At 39.6% G+C, this 22,552-nt stretch overlaps 1 protein-coding gene across 1 annotated transcript; it reads left to right on the forward strand.

Annotated features, from left to right (window-relative positions):
- Positions 1 to 1,606: 1,606 nt before the first annotated feature.
- Positions 1,607 to 21,518, forward strand: LOC113678781 (uncharacterized). The gene is made up of 3 exons (XM_089193153.1): positions 1,607 to 1,747; positions 15,480 to 15,554; positions 16,461 to 21,518. Exon 3 carries the CDS (start codon positions 16,472 to 16,474, stop codon positions 20,474 to 20,476), a length of 4,005 nt encoding a protein of 1,334 aa, XP_089049279.1. The 5' UTR covers positions 1,607 to 1,747; positions 15,480 to 15,554; positions 16,461 to 16,471; the 3' UTR covers positions 20,477 to 21,518.
- The last annotated feature ends 1,034 nt before the right edge of the window (positions 21,519 to 22,552 follow it).

Below are 22,552 nucleotides of genomic sequence, written 5' to 3' on the forward strand. Positions count from 1 at the left end.
ATTCCACTGACTAATTATTTTGTAATAGTGTTTACAAGTTGTGGAAGATGGTTGGGTTACAATATAGTACAAAGACTTGTCAGTAGATAGTCAAATGGGAAATTTTTACATATCAATAAAATTTATTGCTGTAATTTCAGTAAATTAAATTAATTGCAAACATGAGAAAATACTATCTTAAACATTTCAACCCATTTGATATAGCAAATAACAACATCAACCCAACTTTAAAACTAAACAGGAAACTTGATTGATGTTTGGAATTGATAGCTGTGATGTTAAATATGAAATCCAGGTATCACATGTATCTCAAGTTTTCTTCAAATGTCTTCATGGTCGAATCCTAAGTCTCTCTTCGTCATAAAGTTTTAATCATGATATTCTAGTTTTAGTTTGTCTTCCTTTAGAACAAACTTTCGCAGCACAAGAAACATGTTAAGACAAATTTTATATTTCAATAGCTAAAGTTATTAAGATCGTGGGCAGTTAGCTTAAAGACACCTACATTATATGACGTTACAGCACAAGTTACCGAATCAAACAACAGAAAAAATCTCAAAAAAAAACGCCGTGTATTTCCAGCCAGAAGATAATCATGAAACGAGAATAGCCAAAAAACAAAAAGTTTTACAAAATTACACGTTCAAACACGAGTTGAAAATTACTTTTCTTTTTAATTTTTATGCTAAACAAAGGAGGTTAAGAAGTTAGGAAAAAACGGTGGGGCAATCAGTCATACCTGGCAACTTCAAGAGAAGATATAAGAGAAGCCCATAAGATTCTGGCGTTTTGATTTACTGATTCACCGTTCTCACGTTTATACTCTTCAGGCGACCGGTGATGTCTTAACGCAAAGAAGCTTCGATTTTGGCTCATTTTCCCAAACCGAAATTATAAGTCACGCTCAAAAGAATATAATTGCAAGTGATGCTGACATCACACACTTCATCTGAAGAAGAACACATTCCCTGTCTTCGAAATTTGCTATAAACATCAGGAACAACAACGAAGGTCATCAGCTGCTTGAAGATACGGTTGATTAACATGCGTGTACATGCGTGTACATGCATGCACCCCCAAGAATGGTCCCCAAATTCCCCTAAATAAACTCCTCTATAGCCAGTGCGGAAGAGTTTTATTACAATTTTTATTTTAACGAGGGGCTAGAATATAAAATGACAAGAGCTCTGCTTTTAGGCTTGGCTAAATCTATATATATATATATTTTTTTCGTGTTTATAAATTTTGATTTTTCCGCAAGATTTGACGAGCAGACGCGGCCGACACAAAGTTCCGCAGGAAACCGCTGACGAATAATGAGCCTTTCCTCGTTCTTAGCAACAGGCTTCTAGTTAAATTTCTTCCCCCTTGAGGTGATGAATTTTAAAAGTACTGCATCCTTTACAATCCTGCAATAGTTCCAATACTTTTTCTCCTTGGTTTTTGCAATAAATAGGTGCTTTCGAGAGTGCTTCAGCCTACCATCTCAGAGTAATCTTGTTCTAACGCCACGAAAGTGTTCGAAAGGCCCGCCATTTAAAAGAAAAACAAGGTACACCCAGCATGCCCCATGCTGCAAAGCACGCGACCTCAAATTTTCTGGGATGCGGTAGATAGCGTTTCATCGTCAGGTTTACAATAATAATACTGACTTTGCACATTCAAGTCACTTAGACTTTCGGTTTCCAACTCGATGGCAAGGAACTTTTCTGGGAAGTAAAACTTTCTGTCGGATTAGCTCGTTTCGGTAAGTACGTTGATAAATATAGGGACTGCGTTATTTCCGGGGCTTAATCATTCATCGGAAGGCATGAATACAATCGATGCAATGTGGTATTTTAGTGAGCTCACATACATTCAAAACATAACCCATAAGATGATCGGAGCACCTTAAGGGTTATTCTAAAGCAATTTTCGTAAATTTTCAAATTTTCTGGGATGCGGTCGATAGCGTTTCATCGTCAGGTTTACAATAATAATACTGACGTTGCACATTCTAGTCTCAAACTTTCGGTTTCCATTTGAGAATTCCGAGTGAGCTGTGAGTCGTTTTGAGATTCTGCTGTCTTTACCTTTCTCTTTCTCTTTAATATTGCTGTCGGGATTCAATCGTTTCTTTTTTTTTAACTCCTCTCTCGGTAGATTCCAACTTGATGGCAAGGAACTTTTCTGAGAAGTAAAACTTTCTGTCGAATCTGCTTTTTCGACAAGTAAATTGCTAAATATAGGGACTGCGTTATTTCCGGGGCTTACACATCCACCAGAAAGCATGAATACAATCGATGCAATACGGTATTTTAGTGACCTCAAATACATTCACAACACATCCGAGCACCTCATGGGTTATTCTATAGCAGTTTTTCAAATTTTCAAATTTTCTGGGATGCGGTCGATAGCGTTTCATCGTCAGGTTTACAATAACGATACTGACGTTGCACATTCTAGTCTCAAACTTTCGGTTTCCATTTGAGAATTCCGAGTGAGCTGTGAGTCGTTTTGAGATTCTGCTGTCTTTATCTTTCTCTTTCTCTTTAATATTTCTGTCGGGATTCAATCGTTTCTCTTTTTTTAACTCCTTTCTCGGTAGATTCCAACTTGATGGCAAGGAACTATTCTGAGAAGTAAAACTTTCTGTCGAATCTGCTTTTTCGACAAGTAAATTGCTAAATATAGGGACTACGTTATTTCCGGGGCATACACATCCACCGGAAGGCCTGAATATAATCGATGCAATACGGTATTTTAGTGACCTCAAATACATTCACAACACATCCGAGCACCTTATGGGTTATTCTATAGCAGTTTTTCAAATTTTCAAATTTTCTGGGATGCGGTCGATAGCGTTTCATCGTCAGGTTTACAATAACGATACTGACGTTGCACTTTCAAGTCACTCAGACTTTCGGTTTCCATTTGAGTATTATGCGTAAGTTGTGAGTCATTTAGAGATTCTGCTGTCTTCGTTGAATTAAAAAACTTGTGGATTGCAACTTTAAGTGAGTAGCATCTTTATTTAGGTAAGAATGTTGATGCGGTTGGAGTTAATTAAGGCTAAAAAGATGCGATCGCTTATTTGTTTAGAATTATAGAGATTCTGAACTTATCGACGTGTTTAAAGCAAAATGTTCCTCAAATGTGGAATCACAAAGAAAAAATTTTTTTGTGCGTTGAAAGATAACTGTTTTATTTCGACTATTCTAGTGAGGATCGACGTTAAGAACGATAAAAATTTTTCCCTGGTATGATGAAGTTGACATAAAGCACATTTTAAGAGGGGAAATCACTTTCGATTTCAAGGGGATGAAAAATTATTAAATTAATTAATGCTGTCGGGATTCAATCGTTCTTTGAACTTCTCTCTCAACAAATTCCATCTTGATGTCAAGAAACTTTTCTGAGAAGTGAAACTTTCTGTCAAATCTGCTTGTTTCGGTAAGTACATTGATAAATATAGGGAATGCGTTATTTCCGGGGCAAACACATCCATCGGAAGGTATGAATACAATCGATTCAACGTGGTATTTGGTGAGCTCACATACATTGACAACATATTCGAGCACCTTATGGGTTATTCTGAAGCAATTTTTCAAATTTTCATATTTTCTGGGATGCAGTCAATGGCGTTTCAACGTCAGGTTTAGAATAATAATACTGGCGTTGCACATTCAAGTTGCTCATTCAAACTTTCGGTTTCCATTTGAGAATTATGCGTGAGCTGTGAGTCGTTTTGAGATTCTGTTGTCTTCGTTGAATTGGAAACTTGTGGATTGCAATTTTAGGTAAGTGGCATCTTTACCTAGGTAAAAAATGCTGATGCGTTTGAAGTAAGGGCTAAAAAGATGCGATCGATTATTTGTTTAGAATTAACAAGTTGTTTTTCACGTTTCCTGACATTTTCTAGAATGGTTAGTGCAATGGACTAATGCCAAAATTAAAAAAAGCCCCGGTATTAGCATGGATTGTCTTGAAATGAACCAGAATGCATGTATGTCACGTGTTTTGGAAATATATATATATATATATATAACTAACTGCAGACAGTACTGTTTCGGCCTTCTGGGCCTCATCAGTGCAGTGCTGATGCTAGGATGGAGGTAAGGCTATGTAGCCACCCCAAGTGATCTCACACGTGTGGTATCATCTAAGCCATGCCAGAGTGCTCAAACTAGATAAACATCAAACTAGATATCATATATATATATTTTTTTTTTTTTTCACTTCGGTTAACAAAACCACAATGAATTTGAAGGAGTGTTAGCAAATTATTAAAAAAAAAAAAAGAAAAACAGCTAATTCTTCTTAGCAACAAGCTGTTGATGCAATGAATTGCATGCAATGATTTAAATCTTGCACAGAACAGTAAAAAATACATCGGGCAGAGTCGAATGTATATTTTGATTCTAGACTGTTAACGTATTGCGTGACACTGGTGCTAAACCTTTAACTGCTAAGAACTCAATATTGTCCAGACTTTCTGCCATTCGTTTCCTTATAGCGACACTGTTAGCCATAAACGTGATGTGCCAAGCCGGCTTGTCCAGTGTACACGTTTTACTTCACAATCCGTCTGTTAAATAATACTATGTTAACGAAATCTGTGTGAAGAAATAGTTTCACGCTGAGGCCGGCGGCTACAACGAAAGCTGGATGCTTGTTGACCTTATGTTGGAAACGGAAATATCAATCACAAGACGAGGACTTTTCGGGAAAAGATAAACGGGTGTACATACGTGAATGAAACGGGGGCACATAAATGTGATGTGCGTGTTAATTGAGTTTTTAAGGGGGAAGTCTCTTTCGATTTCAGGGGGATGAAAAATTAATAATGTTGTCGGGATTCAATCGTTTTATTAACTTCTCACTCCATAGATTCCAACCTGAATGCAAGAAACTCAGTTTCTGAGAAGTAAAACTTTCTGTAAAATCTGCTTGTTTCGGTAAGTGCATTGATGAGTATGGGGACTGTGTTATTTCCATCGGCTTTAGAGGGATCAAAATATCGAGAAAAATAAATCTGATCAGAGGCATCATTTACCAAGTAAGACGTCGAAATATTCATTTATGATCGCTCTTAATTCGCTTTCAACCCAACACGGAAAGGGCATAAGGCTTTTAGTAGATTTTTAACAATGTTTGAATTTCCAATGAACGTTCGCCTTTCAACTTCGAAGAAAATTTAAGGGAGGGTTAACAAACATCTTACAATTTAGATTAAGTTCTTTTGACATTGAGAGTGTGTCCACGTGAGCACCGGGCAGTCGCGCTATATGCCATCTCACCGATTTCAATGAAACTTTGCCAGTTTAAAGGGTCTACCCCAAAACTCAAAAAGACAAAGTGGTTTCTGTTTTGGTTTTTTCCGGAGGGACATAGACTAACCCCCCGGTTTTTCTCGGTTTTCACCGTAAAAATCAAAATCATCAAAGAAATCTTTGGGCACTATCGTATTTTTGTCTTGGATACCTTCTAAAATCTGCGACAAAGACAAGTTTCTCTCAACTACACCTGTCACGCAATTCTGGCTCTGGCCGGTCAGTTGAGCAAATAAACCTACATTTTTTAGCTCTTCATACAAGATGATTGATCAAGAAAGCTAGAAAATATAAAAAACTTTCGAGATTTTTCGTAGGAATGGAAAATTTCACGTTTAGAGAGATGCATGCAGGCGAAAAATCGATGGTAAAATCGCAGCGTTTCTTTCTTATGTCGTTTATTACTTTGGAGATTTGCTAAAATCAGCAAATATGGCTTTGGTACGGTACAAAGCATTCATTAGGCTATAATTTGATTATTTATCATCATCGTTGCTCATTTTACGAGATTTTAAAGTCACACGTTCCAGTGTGCTACAACTTCGGCTTCTACAGACAAGAAATTCTGCGGTCTCGCTTGAGAGCAAATATCAATAGCTCTATCAAACTAAAAACTGTGCTACTATCCCGGAAATAAAGTTAAAATAGTGTTTTCGTTGTCACTTACCGCCATTGAACATTTCCATGCAGAACATATGTTGCGTGACCCTAAGGCTTTCCGTAGGAATTATTCAAGCGCGTTGTTCATGCTGTCTGCTAGATAAAAATTTCAGAACAATCTGCAGATCTCTATTATTATTTGCTTGCTTCGATCGTAAAGCATTTTTTTTTTCAAGCATTCTTTTACTACATGTAAATCTACATCTCTCTCGATCGAGTGTTGCCGGCGTTTAATTGCGTGACTTGTAAAATTCATGAAAAATGAGCCAGCAGTATTTTGACCAGTAGGCTTCCTGCAAATTCCCTTGATGAAAAAATCCCACGACATAGTCAGTTGTTTGCTTGAGCAAAAACAATAAATATGAAAGAAGAGTGAGATGCAAAGGTGCAAAGGGCCTTTTTTTTAGCTTAAAAGCAGCTGTACCCTCTCCTTATCTTCTGCCTTGTTCGGTCAGTTTCAACTTCTGAAGCTAGATCATCGGCATCGGCATCTTCGTCCTCATTCATGCCTACAGAGGGGGACCTCGTCAATAACCAATTTTGTTACGGCAGATAACTGGCTGAAGTATCGAGCGATTTGCTGCTCCATCAACCAGTCAGTCTTTGACAACATTTCAGGCCGTTCATTTCATTTCAGACATTTCGATATTTGGCCACATTAGACGAGGTTGCCTTACCAGTTTCCTCACCAGTCCAGCACACGTCTAGGAGATAATTCTTTGCTTTCTGAGAAAAGGTGGCTGCTTTTTGTGTTTTCCAAAGAGCCCAGCCAAAGTCCACCTGGCTAGTTAGGGATTGCTCGTCAAAATTTTACCTGAGGTCCGACCTTGAACGTAACCACCCCCTACGGATTGGCAAGTTTTCGTCCATTTCCTCTTGATCTTATTATAGGCGGATTTTTTTGTCAGCTTCACTTTGTGTTTGCCTTTGTTAATGTTCTATTGCATGGCAGTGAATGACTGAAACGTCTTAATACATCGTTCCTCTTAACAAGAATATCTCGCTTTCTTGTTCTGTCTGTGACGGATTGGGTATAATTCTCGCGATGATCCGCGTTCAGAGATCTGTGCATGTTGCTGATAACCCCCGCTTCTACGATTAGTTTGCTGAAGGTCTCTAATGTGATGAGCCTCCAAACTGTGCCAGTTGGTTTGCGCTATAAACTTGTCGCAGTTCTAAAGTTAGAGGGAGGATCGCCCGCCTCCATTTATGCGAGCGCCTCTACAGTATCTGCGTATCCCATGCAATCATATGATATAATGTTCATCTCAGTCACAAATCACCAATTAAAAAAAAAAACTGATGTTCAGATAAGCGCTCTCCTTGCCCTTCCTACTTATTCATTGCCGACTCTAAGATAGCAGTTACAGTACGCGTTCTATTAGGTTTACAGTCATCTTGCAACCAGGAAGACTCACCACCAGCTTTTATTTCTTCTGCCATCTTCAGATTTACCCCTCTCTTAACTTTAGGTCTCCGATTTTTATAAGGAGGGTACTGGCATTTACGAACCAGAAGGTCTGAATCTGACACCAAGTTGTGCACGATATTTGAGGCATATAGTGAAATCGCGGCCTTCGTTATCTCCAAATAAGCCAATACGAGCTACAATAAGTTTCTTCTCGGACGAAACGCATTTTTGGTATACATTGACATCTCTCAATGTTTTTTTTTTATGTTGTACACCCACGAATTTATGGGTATGTAGAAAAGTTAGTTGCAAATGAACAGGACAACTGCGCCATCTTGACCGCGATTAATTCGAGTTTTAGATTGAATTGAGGGCTTTTTAGACACTCGATTACTTATATGGCATCACTATGAAGACGTAATACAACTGACACACTTGCACTATATAGGATTAACAATGTCTGTTGCGTTGTTGCGGGAGGGAGGAAAATATTACCGGAAGTGTAAACTCTTTAAGAGTTTCAGAGACGTTTCAGAGATGTCTATCGTCGACTGTCACAAAACATTGAACCCCTCTAAAATTTACTGGGGAAATTGCACTTACAAACTCCTTGTTGAAAAAATTGGAATTCATTTGACCGATACGCCGGTTGTTTTAATTTTGCTTTTTCCTCGGGCTGTTACAAAACAGTTCATAAATTGATTAATGAATAAAATATTTTGAAATACCGTTGAGAATTTGTCTTTTTTTTTCTGCGTGCAAACCGAGGGTAGACAAAGTTTTCAAAACATTTGATAACAATTTCATGGGGCTCACCTCGATAATTTTCGTTGGTCAGAGTCAAGACGCGCCAACAATTTTCCAAAAAGAGAATAAAAATACAAATAAAGAAAAAGGAGAAAACATAGGAACCCGTGTTGCAGCGTGCAGATATCCTTCGAGCCAGACCTACACACCTAGGCCCGACACCACGCAAAGAAACTCGAAAGGGTGCTCTATACCACCTGGCTCGCACGTGCACGCAGGAAAGGCCATGACAATCAGCGAAAATAATAGCAAATGCAGACGATATTTGCAGTCACAAAACAGGAAAATAAAATAACAGAAGGATTAAGAACTTTCTAGAAGTGTTTTATCGTTAAAAAAGATAAACAATTTTTACTTCTCATGAAAGGTCACGCAGTCACGCTACAAACACTATTCCTGCGTGGAATTTCTTGATGGTGGAAAGTGAAAAAACGTTTTCCAGTCGTATTTCTGGAAAGATGGCCCAATTAATGAATTTTTATGGGGCTATTAAAATTTGCTTTCAAATGAGGGGGGGCAGAGTTTCCCGTCATCCGCGGTCTGGAAAAGCCCAAGTTGTTACACGCGGGAACTTGAACGTCAACAAGCACGCGACATGTGACTTCAAAATCTCCTCTCCTGTTACAGTTTCCTTATTGTGAAATGTGCAATAATGATAATAAACAATCAAATTACAGACTAATGAATGTTTTGTTCTGTACAAGAGCTCTATTTGCTGATTTTAGCAAATCTCCAAAGTAATAAACGACACAAGAAAGAAACGCTACTATTTTCCCATCGATTTTTCGCCTGCATGCATCTCTCTAAACGTGAAATTTTCCATTCGTACGAAAATTCTCTTAATTCTTTCTTTCACTGCAAAATGTATTCATGGCTACACCAATGCAGTGTACTTTTACTTCAATCGTGGTGATTGAAGTAAAAAAAATAAGCTACTGTGAATGCAAAAAATTAAAAAACAAATTTCTTCATGTGACATCCAACCTGGATGTTTCCAGTTATATCAGAATGTCAAGGCAGAACACGGACATAGTTGGTCGTCACTGGTCGATGAATGGAAGCGAATTCCATCTTGTTTCCTTCAAGCCAAGTGCGCTTTTCTTTCCATGATGGGAAATATAGTCGCCTCAAACTAGAAATGACCTTGGTATAAACAAATACAATTAACTTGCGATACATTGATTTAGAGCTTTCTTCCCAATCAGTTCATAAATAAACAATAAACCTGGTTGAGTGCGTTCTAATTTTACAGCAACTAGTTTTAATTTGCGGAAATTCACTCAAAAGCGAGGCCTTACCCCTAAAAAGAAAATCCTGAAGTAGAGAAAAAAGATATCGTGAATTTTAAAACCGTCCCCAAATACTGTTTAGCGGGATTTCCCATAACATCAGCAAATCAATGAAGATAACCATATTTCAATTGTATGGTCCACACGTGTGAAAATCATTTGACTGCAAAGGGTGAAAGTTGGTCCTTTGAGAGCACTGAGTAGAGCCGAAAAGAGCTTAGGAAAACTGTTTCCAGCACCTTCGATTTGAAGGTTTAAATGTGGTTCCAACTCTGTGTAAACTAAGATTATTCGCAGATAAAGCTACATGGCAAACTATTTTAACTTCGTGTGTAAAGACTGAAGCGCACACTTGCATTTCCGCTTTTCGCCACTCTTAAATTTTTTTTTCGAGCGGAAGGAAGCTGCAATTGGAAATAATGGTGCTGTCAATGGTCATATGTTGCATTTGAATATTTGTGAATAAAGTGATGCTTAATAGTTCCTCCCCTTCACTAGATCGTGTGAGAGCCTTATACAAGTCATGCTGTCTTGAAATCTCCACCAAGTTTAATTTAAAACAACAACAAGCCGAGATGTACAAAGTCAGCTATTTAGCAACGCACATGGTTTTGTCGCGATTCGAAATCGCAGGAAATTCTGCTTCCAATTAGGCCAGTCGAACGGTTTGGAAAAATCGAATCTCTCCGGAGGGCCTAATTTTAGCATTTTCCTTGTTTAACCGCTGCCACCATGTCTTGAAATCTCTGTCTTCCCATGATCAGTTCTGATGGTGTCTTTCCTGTAGCTGGGACAGGGGTTGCATGGTAGGCCATAGGAGCGAGGAACGGATTCTCCTGTTTTAGGATCCGCTTGGAGATTCTCACTCCACTTCATTTTCTGCGGAACCATTCGCCTGGTGGTGATGTGGGATTGATATAGTATGCTTGAATCCATAATCTGCTTTGAACTCGTCGAACATAGCTGACTTGAACAATGTGCCCTTATCGCTCACCAGTTCTTCTGGAATACACCACCGAGCAAACCCGACTTCAGCTTCTGGATAACAGTTTGGCTTTTTATCTCCATCAGGCTTAATATCTTAAGGAACCTTGAGTAGTAGTCCATTACTATTAGGTATTCCTGACCAGTTAGCTCAAATCTGTAGACATATTCTGCCATGGCCTGTCAGGTAGGACTGTAGTAATCAGAAGTTCTTTCCCCTGCGAAAGTTGGTGTTACTGATAGAAATGGCATGACTCTATCTTTGCCTTAATCTCCTTGGAAATACCCGGCCACCACATAAACAGGCTGGCACTTTCGCGGCACTTTGTTACGTCCTGGTGGCCTATGTGAATGTGTTCCAGTATTTCCTCTCTTATGATAACCGGTATCACTATGCGATCATCGTACGTTAACAGGCCACTGCTTGATGACAAGTGGCCACGTGCATCAAAGAACTCTAGTATCTGGAGTGGGACTTCCTCCACATGTGTTGGCCACCCTTAAGATGTATCTGCAACCACCTTCTGGAACTTCTTTAATTCGCTTCAGCTGGTTATCCGTGAATGGTCTTGTATATTCAACCAAGTCTACGAATGCTTGAACATATTCCACTGCATCGGGATCCTCTTCAAACTTGAGAGGGCTTCTTGACAGAGTATCGGCCACTACCAACTGCTTGCCAGGCACGTGTTCTGCTAGAGGGTTAAACCGCATTAGGCGCATTAGGAGCCTTTGGCATCGTAGTGGTGTCTTGTGAAGATCTTTCTGATTAATTAATGTTACTAATGGTTTGTGATCTGTCAAGAGCTTAAAAGTTGAAAGCCCCACCAAGTGACGTGACAATCTCTCACATGTCCACACTGCCGCAGGCACTCCTTCTCAAGTTGTGCATATTTGACCGCAGTCTCTGTGAGTGTTCTTGAACAAAATGCAGCTGGGCGGAGTTGATCACCATGATCTTGCATCAAAACCCTACCAATACCATAACTACTGGCATCTGCGCAAACAACCGTAGGCGTCTTAGGATCATAGAATGCCAGCACCATGGAACCTGCAACCATCTGCTTGACATTAGCAAATACCTCTTGCTGGATGGTCCCCAAGTCCAAGCTCTATCAGACTTTAACAGATTGGTCATTGGTTGCATTATTGTTGCAAGGTTCGGTACGAACCTTTCAAGGTAGTTTATCATACCGACAAGTTTGTCTATAGTTCTGGGACATTTGTTGTTGCTTGAAGCTCTGAAATCGCTTTCACCTTTTCAGGGTCTGGACTTAGTCCATCTGTTCTGAGGACATGTCCAAAGTAGGGTAGACTGGCCCTCTTAAACTCAAGTTTCTCTTCGCTCAATTTCAGACCTGACTCCTTCATGACTTGTAATGTTCCATTTAAGTTCTCATCATGCTCCTCAGATGACCTTCCAAACAGAATGATGTTATCCATAGTCGCTTCACAGCCTTCTTCATTCTTTAGCATATCCGTCATTTAGACACTGGAAAATTTCTGGAGCACTCGTGATTCCAAATGGTAGCCGTTTAAAACAGGATCGCTCCACTGGAGTGATAATTGTTGTCAACTTGACACTACCTGGATGTAGGGGTATTTGCCAGAATCCACTTGCTGCATCGAGCTTGGAAAAGTACTGAGCACCAGCAAGCTTTAGGGAAATATCTTCCAATACGAATCGTGTTCGCTTCACAGCATTATTCAGCTTTCTCATATTGACACAGATCCTGAGCTACCCATTAGTTTACTGTACTGGTACCATGGGTGCACACCATTCTGTTGCAACGGTTACTCTTTCGATGATGCCGGCTTCTTCCATCCGCTTAAGCTCTCCTTTTACTTTTGGCATGAGAGGAAAGGCAATTCTCCTTGCTTCGTGGATGCTCGTAGGGTTCAGCATTCTCATCTAATTGAATCTTTACCGGCTCACACTTAAACAGACCTATAACTCTGAGCAACTAAGCATCCACCTCTTCTAATCTCGAAACTGGACCCATTTCACAGGCTGTTTGACGACCCAGCAAATTGTTCGTATGATCTCCACTAATCACAAAAATATCAACTTCATACTTCTTGCTAGAATGTGTCACTGCTGTCTTAAAATGTCCAGCACACTGTAACCTGCCCACTGGACTGAAAAGGTCTCTCTGGGATGGATGTAACATGGGCTAATTTGGCAAACTATCAAAGGTAGACTTCGAAATGGCGGTAATATCTGCACTTGTATCAATTTTGAAAACCACTGGCTTACCGCTGACCTTCAGCTGAACCTTCCTTTTACCATCCTGATCCGAATCACCTGATAATGCACCTAAGAACCAACGATCAACACTGCTGCCATTTGTAGCACCACCACCATTACTATTGTTCACTTTTCTCACAGACTTGGACCAACATATAGCTGCAAAGTGACCCACCTTTTGGCATTTCAAACACTTCTTAACTTTTGCTAAACACTGTTCTGGCTTTGTGTGATGGAAACCGCATCTGCCACACTTCTTTTGACCTCAGTTGTCCCCAACGAGAACTCTCTGGCGTCTTTTTGCTTTGGACTAACTCCACTTGCTTTGACGCAAGAGAATTCTGATCTGTAACATGAGACTTGACCATTCTGACTGACGAGCTATTTGGATCGCGGTTTCCAGCGTTTAATCCGACTTCAACTGCAACCTCTGCGACACATATTTATCCAGGATTCTAATGACAATCCTATTCCGTATGTGCTGATCCCGACTGGTCCCAAAATCACAGTGTTCAGCTAATTCATAAAGGCTTCGTACGAACGATTCGACCGTCTTTCCTTTGTTTTGATTCCTTTCGTGAAAACGTGCTGGCTCGTGAATTATATTCCGTTTTGGAACGAAATGGTCATTAGACTTCGCAAAAATCACACCGATTTTGGCATCATCTCCCTCCGCTAAAGTAAAGGACTTGAAAACGTGTCCGGCTTCTCTTCCCATTGTATAAATGAGAACACTGACTTGCACGGCGCCTTCTTCTTTGTGAAGTTTCGTCGCGAGTCGAAATCGCAGGAAATTCTGCTTCCAATTAGGCCAGTCGAACGGTTTGGAAAAATCTAATCTCTCCGGAGGGCCTAATTTCAGCATTTTCTTTGTTTAACCGCTGCCACAGTGTCTTGAAATCTTAACTAAGTTTATTTTAAAACAACAACAAGCCGAGATGTACAAAGTCAGCCATTTAGCGAAGCGAATGGTTGTCTTCGCTCTGCGCATGTTCTAGTGCTACTAAGCAACAATAATCGACACAAATGCCTTATACAATTCAAATCGAAAGTAATTGTAGAGAAATTGGCCTACGGCGCAAATGATATTTTGCAGCATCTTCGTTCAATAAATAATAAAGAATTCCAGAACAATACGGTACTCTCATTCAAAAGCATAGAAGGCGTTGATACTACATCACTCCTTTTGAGCCTGGTCTCTTTCGCTGCCGTTACTTAGTTTCCTGTATCTGACAGAGCTTGTAAGAGCCTAAACAACAGCTGCCAGAGATTCATTCGATATTAATGAGCAAGCTGATATATTTTCTCTGAAAACAATACTATGTGCACAGCTCTATTCCCATGTTTCTCAATGGATAAGTTCAGATTAGACTATTGTGGAAAAAACTTCAAGACTAATGCAATTTACTTTCAATGTTAACAAAGACAACGATCGCTACGTTGGCGTGCTTAAATCTCAAATTTCAAATCGGCGTGCTGCAAACGACGCCTGAACTTTCCAATATTTGTAAAAGTGCGGATGAAAATCGCCAATATTCAGGGCCTGTACTTCGAAAATGCGCTCCCCTATTTTAATGACAGTATTGTTTCATTCTGTTCTCTCTCTCTCTCTCTTTTGATCACACTATCTTTTATAACCAAACCAGGGAAGACAATTGGATGTAAGATCAGCTCTGGTATATTGTTACTTGATCACTATTAGCTTAATAACAATTTGGTGTAAATGTTCGAAACGTTCAAGGGATCTTCCGCGTTGAAATCAAGTACGGCTTCACGCATCTGATACATTCAGCGTTTCAGGGTTATTCTTCGATTGGTATCGTACAGATATAATATGTCATAGTCCACAAAATATGGGAAGTAACCTGTCTTTGAGCGAATACGAGTAAGTCAAAACTAAAATCTCGATGTCTTTCCGGAATTTTAATAATAGTTTCAGGCTTCTGTTGCTCCCGCTAGACCTAGCTCCTGCAGTTATTCGCGCATTTGAGCGGTCGTCCTCTAGTTAAACGAATAAGCGGAATAGAAAAGTGGAAAACTGTCGACAACAATTTGTCTCTGTAGAGCTAAATGCCGAAAAAACTAATGGATGGCATCCAATACCACACATATCAAGAACACGATTTGACCTGGCAATCCGTCCTTTATATAACAACGAAAACAGTGTAAACTATCTGTGTTTTCCGATCCGCCATCCGCCATCCGCATTCACCATCCGCAGTCATCCGGTCTGCGTTTTACAGACACGCCGTATTTATTTCATCATTTCCTTTAGACTTAACATAAACTGTTGGAGATTTCATTCGACTCTAAAGGGCCGGGTTCAAGAAGAATGTATATTTATATATATCTTAATGTTCCACAATTAAGGAGGATTCCTCGATACCATATAATCAGAAAATTCCCGCAAAGTAAACAGTAAAGTTCAACGAATAAAAAGTTTAAATTCAATTTCAAAGAAAGCAATGGGTAAATCATAAGTTGAAATGCAGTTATCCTTTAGCTCCCAAGATCTCATTAGTAATTCTCCTTACTGTCTGACACTCCTTTTGATGTCAATTTGGAGAATTTGGTGTTGGATCAATTACTTTATTCTCACCCCTTCTATGCCTGATATTGTATTGATATTGTATGGAGAAATTCTCTCTTGGTCACTCATGGGAAGTAACCTTCCTTTGTTTCATTACAAAATAGCGGAGAAAGTGATTACGATTCATGGTAGATGGTAGCAAATGATTGATATTCCGCCATGCCTTTGATCTCTCTAGATTCCACTTTTAACTGGTGGCTGAGACAGAATTCAGACGAGTCAAAGCTTGATTCAAGCCAACTGAGGTGTTTCAGTAAGTTGATGGATCAAATTAAGTAGTCTAAGAACCATCACTGTCACCTAGTTGGCCAAAAGAGGCACAAAATATACCAATAGACGTTTATCACGTACCTTTCTAAATGAGCCGTTTTGATGAATGTCTTTGAGTTATCTTAACGTACGAGGCTCAATATCTGTATGTCATCATCTATAACAAATGCAAATAATTTTGTTTAACCAAATATGTTGATTATGACACTTCAAAATCAACGAATTCTAATGAATGTTCGGTTCCACACGGACGACAAGATGTAACTCAGCCCGATTGCTCCCTAATTTTCTTTGATACAATGTCTAGGTGATCTATGGTTATGCACGCCTCATCTTGAGGTGCGTATTTTGGTCGAGTCATTAAGTATGTTTCCTTAACTTCAACCGACGCCATTCAAACTGCTATTGACGCAAAGCTTTCTGTACTATGTCAAGTGAACTGTGTCCCAAGGGCCATAAATATCAGAGAAAAAAATGCAGAATTAAAATGTGGGGCTAGCCTAATATTAGGGACTTTAAGCAACGAGAACGGGGACGGTGACGGGAACTCCAAAACCCGCAAAAAGACTGGGGAGAGAACGCCGTTGTGACGGGAATACTTCTAAACAGTTACGCAGCCATCACAAAACGCCGCTCATGATGTCTTTGAAAGAAGTTCGAAATCAACTTTTGATTAGCCACGATGATGGTGTGATAAACGATGAGGAACTTCTACTCTTGTACGATTTAAACAGGTCCGATAATGTTGATCTTTCGTACAATTCAATTCTCCTTTTGTAAAAATGTAGACATCACTTACAATGTTTGAAGTAATCCACCCACCCAAAAAAAATAACTCTTACATACATAGCATGCCTATGTTTAATTTTGCGATGTGCTTTTACAACAGAAAATTCCACAATGGAGTATACCAAAGATCAACTGAACTACTTCCGAATATGTTACATCACCTTCAATTTGATTGTGGGAGCATTAAGAAAAGTCTTCAAAGGAGAATGGAATTCCCGTTACAAAGCGAGGCTGGGTGAATGGGAAGACACCGCAAAGAATGGTCTGGACTTCTTCAACAAAGAATCCAAAAAGCCGAGTCATGGGCGAAAAGCTGCTTACCTTGTAACAATAAAGAATGGGAAAACAGAAGAATGGGACTGTAGTTGCCTATTTTTTGCTATTTTGTTCTCGTCTAGCATTGGTTTATTAATTAGCGCGGCCACCAGAAGTGCTATCGATGATCTTCGTCTAGTCAGAAATAAAGTTGCCCATATCAGTGGGGCAACTCTTACTGTCACACAGTTTCAGAATCACGTGGGGATAGTTTTAAAAGCTTTTAAGTCCTTAAGTCTTCCAATCTCTGACATCGAAACGGTTAAAAATCAGAAAAGTTTTCCTACAGCAGAAGTCAACGGCTTGAAGGCACAGGCAGCAAATCTCCAGGCAGAATTACAAACAGCGAAGTCCGATGTCCAAGACGTTAAAGACGCAATCAAAGCAAAAGAGGAAGAAAATCTGACGCTTACCTCTGAGTTAAAAGAAGCGAAAGAAGAAATGAAATGTCTAACAGAAGAAATCAATCGCAAAGTCGAGTCTTTCTGTCTTTTTACATCTAGCCCACCACACCAAATCATCCTGCGGAGGAAGGACGTCACAAAAATCATGGGAAAATTGAAAGTACTTGAAGAAAGATCTAACAGAGCAGTTAGTACCGTTTATCTATCGGGAATACCAGGATGCGGAAAAAGTCAAATTGCAAGACAGATCGGAGAACAGTTCTTCACAACTAAATCCGGCGAAAGTAAAGGTTTGACATTTGTTGCAACCCTTAATGCTAAAAGTCTCAAGACTCTTACTGATTCGTACTTCTCTTTGGCTAAAAAATTGGGAATTACGGAGTATACTGTAAGTAAGCTGGCTTTTACGGTACAGCTGGAGAGCGCAGGTGAAACAATTCGACATCTACAGCGTTTGATCAGACCGATTATTAATCTTTTCTCCAACTGGTTGATGATTGCTGATAACGTAGAGGACTTGCCCTTAGTCCGTAGCTTTCTTCCTCAGACTGGTTGTAAAGACTGGGGTCTCGGTCAGGTTCTGATTACAACTCAAGATGCCAGTGCCATCCCAACAAGTGCCCCCCATACCTACCACGAGTCACTGAGCGCAGGTATGCTGCTGGATGATGCACTACAGCTCCTAAAAGTAGTATCGCAAATCGTTTTCAGTCATGAACAAGCTGAAGAGGTTGTTGAGGTTCTGGAGTTTCAGCCACTCGCTTTAGCAGCTGCTGCATTTTACGTCAATACTGTTGTGAAACATGGCTCCCCAAACTTCGTATGGAAGAATTATCTGGAAGTCTGTTCTCGTGGTGAACGTGAAAGTACAGAAAAACTTCTTGCCACGGAAAGCGAAGCGTACCCCAAGACAATGACCGCCTCTATAAAAATGGCACTAAAAACGTTTTCGGACAGAGAAGACGTTCTACGGCAGACATTCCTTCTCTTTTCGCTAATTGCTTCAGACCCTCTTCCCATAGAAGTCGCTGTTGACTTTGTCAGGGCTCAAACCTCAGGCAACACAGACGAGCTAATCAGAGCGAAGATTCTAAAATCCTCCTTGATTACTTGTTTGTACAATGAAAACGGGACTCCTGAATATTTAAAGGTACTCAACACGGTATTTCAAATCCTCAAGGAAACTTCGACATCTTCTTTTTCGGAAAGAGAAAGAGTTCCCAGCATATGTCATGCTATCAGTGGTCTCCATTCTTTAACTGAATCAGAGCGAGGTAATTCGTTCCAGAGTCCAGAAGTCTGTGTCAAACTCCGAAAAGTTACAGCCCACAGTAAATGCTTACATTTCCACTTTCATAACATTCTTACCGCTACGTTTTCATCTAAATCGACTTTAATGAAACGACTAACATCCTTCATTACTCTGAACACGATTGTTTTGTGGCTTTCGGGAACAGCTGCTGTTTGTTGTGACCTGAGCAATCCTTCAGACGCAAATCTGTTTTCTACATCAGCTCGTGAACTAGCTGTAGACAGTGACAGCTTGGTTAGGGCAAACGCACTCACGGTACACGGCAGGGTGTTAATGATGTTATGTCACCATAATATTTCCATTCGAGTCTTTGAAAGAGCTATCGAGATTTACAAAAAAAGTGATGGAGCAGAAAACCCAAAGCTAATAAAGGTGTATAATGACTTAGGAAATATTTATCGAATAACCGGAAACTACCATGCTGCTAAAGAATGTTTTGAGAAGGCAATCGAAATTATAGAAAAGAGCCATTTCGAGGTAACTGCTGAGGTAGCAGACGTATATCAGAAGATGGCCAATCTTTTGCATGACTTGGGAAAGAATACTATAGCAAAGGATTATTTCGAGAATGCCCTCAATATCAGCAAAAGTATTTACGGGGAGACAGATGCTCATGTAGCAAAATGTTATAACAGCCTAGCAGTTGTTTACGTTGAACTCGGAAAGTACATTGAGTCTAAAGAATGCCTTGAAAAAGCACTGGCCATCCAGAAAGAAATTTACGGCGAGGAACATGGTGATGTAGCGACTAGTTACAGCCACTTGGGGATTTTTCACAGAAAACTCGAAAACTTCATCGAAGCTAAAGATTACTTCGAGAAAGCGCTGATGATCATAACGAAGATTTACTCCCCAGAACATGCAGATCTGGCGGTTATTTTTGACAACTTTGGAACTCTTTACAGTGACCTCGGAAATTACAATGAAGCAAAAGAATCCCACAAGAAAGCATTAGTCATCAGAAGAAAGATTTACCACGACGAACATGCTGATGTAGCAACAAGTTACAACAACTTAGGAACTGTTTACAGTAAACTTAAAAAGAACAATAAGGCAAAAGAATGCTACGAGAAAGCACTCATCATCAGGAAAAAGATTTACGACGAAGAACATTCCCATATAGCATCAAGTTATAACAACTTGGGAATTGTTTACAGTAACCTCGGAAAGTTCAACGAGGCAAAGAAATATTACCAGAAAGCACTTGTCATCATGAAAAAAGTTTACGACGAAGAACATGCTGATGTAGCATCAAATTATAGCAATCTGGGCACCTTCTATGCTGAAGTCGGAAGTTACAAGGAGGCAAAAGAATACCACGAAAAAGCCCTGACCATCAGAAAAAAGATTCAAAATGAGGAACATTCCCATGTTGCGGCAAGTTACAATAATTTAGGAATTTTTAACAGCCATTGCGGAAAGCACATCGAAGCGCTGGAATACTTTGAGAAGGCTCTGGCCATCAGGAAAAAGATTTTCGGTGAGGAACATACTGATGTAGCAGAAAGTTACCACAACTTGGGGGTTGTTTACAGTCACCTCGCAAAGTACAATGAAGCAAAAGAACATTACGAGATAGCACTATTCATCTGGAGAAAGATTTACGGCGAGGAACATGGTGATGTAGCGGCAAGTTATAACAGCCTGGGAGTTGTTTGCGGTAACCTCGGAAAGTACAGTGAGGCAAAAGAATACCTCGAAAAAGCACTGATCATCAGGAAAAAGATTTACAGGGAGGAACATGCTGATGTAGCGGCAAGTTATAACAACCTGGGAGTTGTTTACGGTAACCTCGGAGAGGACAGTAAGGCAAAGAAATTGTACGAGAAAGCACTGTTCATCTTAAAAAAGATTTACTATGTGGGACATGAGCTCGTAGCGGCAATTTACCGTAACTTAGTAATTGTTTGCAGTCAACGCGGAGAGCACTCTGAAGCAAAAAATTATTTCAAGAAAGTACTGGTTATTGTGAATTCTTCCGATGAGGTACATTCTGCTGAAGCGACGAGTTCTATCAACCCTGGAAATATTGACAATCGCCTTCGACGTGTAATGAATGCAAAGAACTCAAAGAGAAAGCACTGACCTTTAAATACGAGATTTACGACGAGGACCATACTAGGGTAATAAACGCTTACTGTAGTCCAGGAGCTGTTTATAGTAACCTTGAATTTTATAGGTACATAGTCGCGGAAAGGCCCTGATTATCAAGCTAAAAGAGATTAATTAATAGTGAGGGACATTTTGATACAATAAGTTTTCGCAAGAGGGAATTTGTCAAGCAATCTGGACCTGACAATTTCCTTCAAGTTCGGCTTGGGAGAGTTCCAACTTTGCCTTGACAACACTTGTTATCAATTATCAGGCTATACGTAACACTTAACACACTTTGATACTGCTTTCTTAATTGCATGCGCCAGAGTATAGTTGGGGTGGTTTGAGTCAAGGGGTGATTTTCCAATTGATTCTCTTATGTAAATCATGCATGTGGTAATATTGCTAATGGGTACAACGAGACACTAACATGTCTCAAAAGTCCTTCATCATCCTTAAATTGAATTTGAAAATGCGTATTGAAGTCATTAGGGCATCACCAGTTTGAATTCGTTTTTTGATGATTTACCTGAGTAGATGGTAGTTCTTCTCATTTAATCTGCTTAGATAAATAGGAAAGGGCTTGCCTTAGAGAGTGTATGGAAATGTGGGGAAGTGTTGAAAGGCTGTTACCTTGTACTTCTCATTTTTTTGGACATATATTTTTAAATTATCGCCTAAAATTTGTGTTTCCTCATTAGCCATTACACGCAAATAAAATTAACAATAAATGGTGCGGAAACCTACGGAAAACCAATGTGGCTAGCAGCTTAGGTTTATTCGAAAGAAAAGCAGGATGATTAATAAGGACAGCATAGGATAATAACATTTTCAGACGATATACTGCGAGGAGAGAATCACGTTTCGCTAGGTTGTACTTGATTACTTGCTCATGTCACGCATCGCTTTTTGTTAATTCTCATGACTGATAATTTGCGTAATTTCGGATCCACTTGTATACAAGTTTCAGTATGTAATCAGTTAGAGCATGGTTCGTCCGGATTTTTTCATATTATGAGTATGTGCTTATAAATTGTGTGTGAAATGTGAATTCTTTTGTTAGCCGTGGAAAGTTGCAAGGTTTAGAGTACAGTTTGCCTTCAGCCGACCAAAAAGGGCCAACTTTACCGCTTACCATCTTCGAAAGAAGCTAAACGTCAATCGTCAAATTATTTTCAGTGAAAGAGTGCGAGCTCTGAAAAGAGCCTCCGACCGCGAACAGTTTACCTTCATCATGAGTTAACTTCGACAGCAGATGCACATCACGGTTTTAAAATTCGCGCCGATTATTGCGAATAATTTTTACAAGAGAACGAGTTTCTGTAATAGCCATTGTTTAGATTGACAGGTGTATTGTTGTATTCATGGTTGGGCCGAAGACAATGGCTCCCTAGCTAAAAACGAGCCATTTTGAACTCAACTTCGACTGAAAAAATTTTTAAACAGGTTCCTGTCAGCCATTTTTCGCAATCAAAACGGCTTCTGTGAGAGGGAAGAGTAATCTACCATTTACCGTGCGGTGATATTTTATTTGGAGGGTAGTAAGAGTTTTCAGAAAATTGCTCTCGAAAATGACTTTCATACTAAAAATAACCGAATTTTGTGCACATGAATAATTCTTCTACTTCGTAAATTTCCTTCATTTTAGATGCAAATTGTAGATATATCTTTAATCTTCGAAGAAGCGTGCGCCGATTTAGAAGTTAGCACTTTTAAAAATTCGAAAAGTTACTGAATTTTCCTGAAGCTTAGTGGGCCAATCCTAGCTCATTTTCATCTCATTTGGGGCTCATCAAAGCGAGGTCGCGCTCAAATTTGCCGCTTCATCGGTTGTGAATAATTATAACGATGACTACGAATTCTGCCCGATGTGGTTGTCAATGAAACGGCTGCGAATCTTCTTTTTCTCTACTGAACCTCTATTATAATTAGTGCGCCCGCGTTTTTCATTCTTTTTCAAGCGCAGCAACCAAGAGTATATTACAAGCTGCTCGTCACGGATATCCCTGACTCTCGCCTTATGTAATTCCTTTTTTGTTTTTGCCACACGAATAAGAAATATCTGAA

This window comes from Pocillopora damicornis, chromosome 14 (genome assembly GCF_964200805.1).
Source record: "Pocillopora damicornis chromosome 14, jaPocDami1.2, whole genome shotgun sequence".
Taxonomy (NCBI): Eukaryota; Metazoa; Cnidaria; class Anthozoa; order Scleractinia; family Pocilloporidae; genus Pocillopora; species Pocillopora damicornis.

Bases quoted from the DNA above. Each gene is read 5' to 3' on its own strand.
- LOC113678781 (XM_089193153.1), top strand. From the start codon at position 16,472: ATGGAGTATACCAAAGATCAACTGAACTACTTCCGAATATGTTACATC.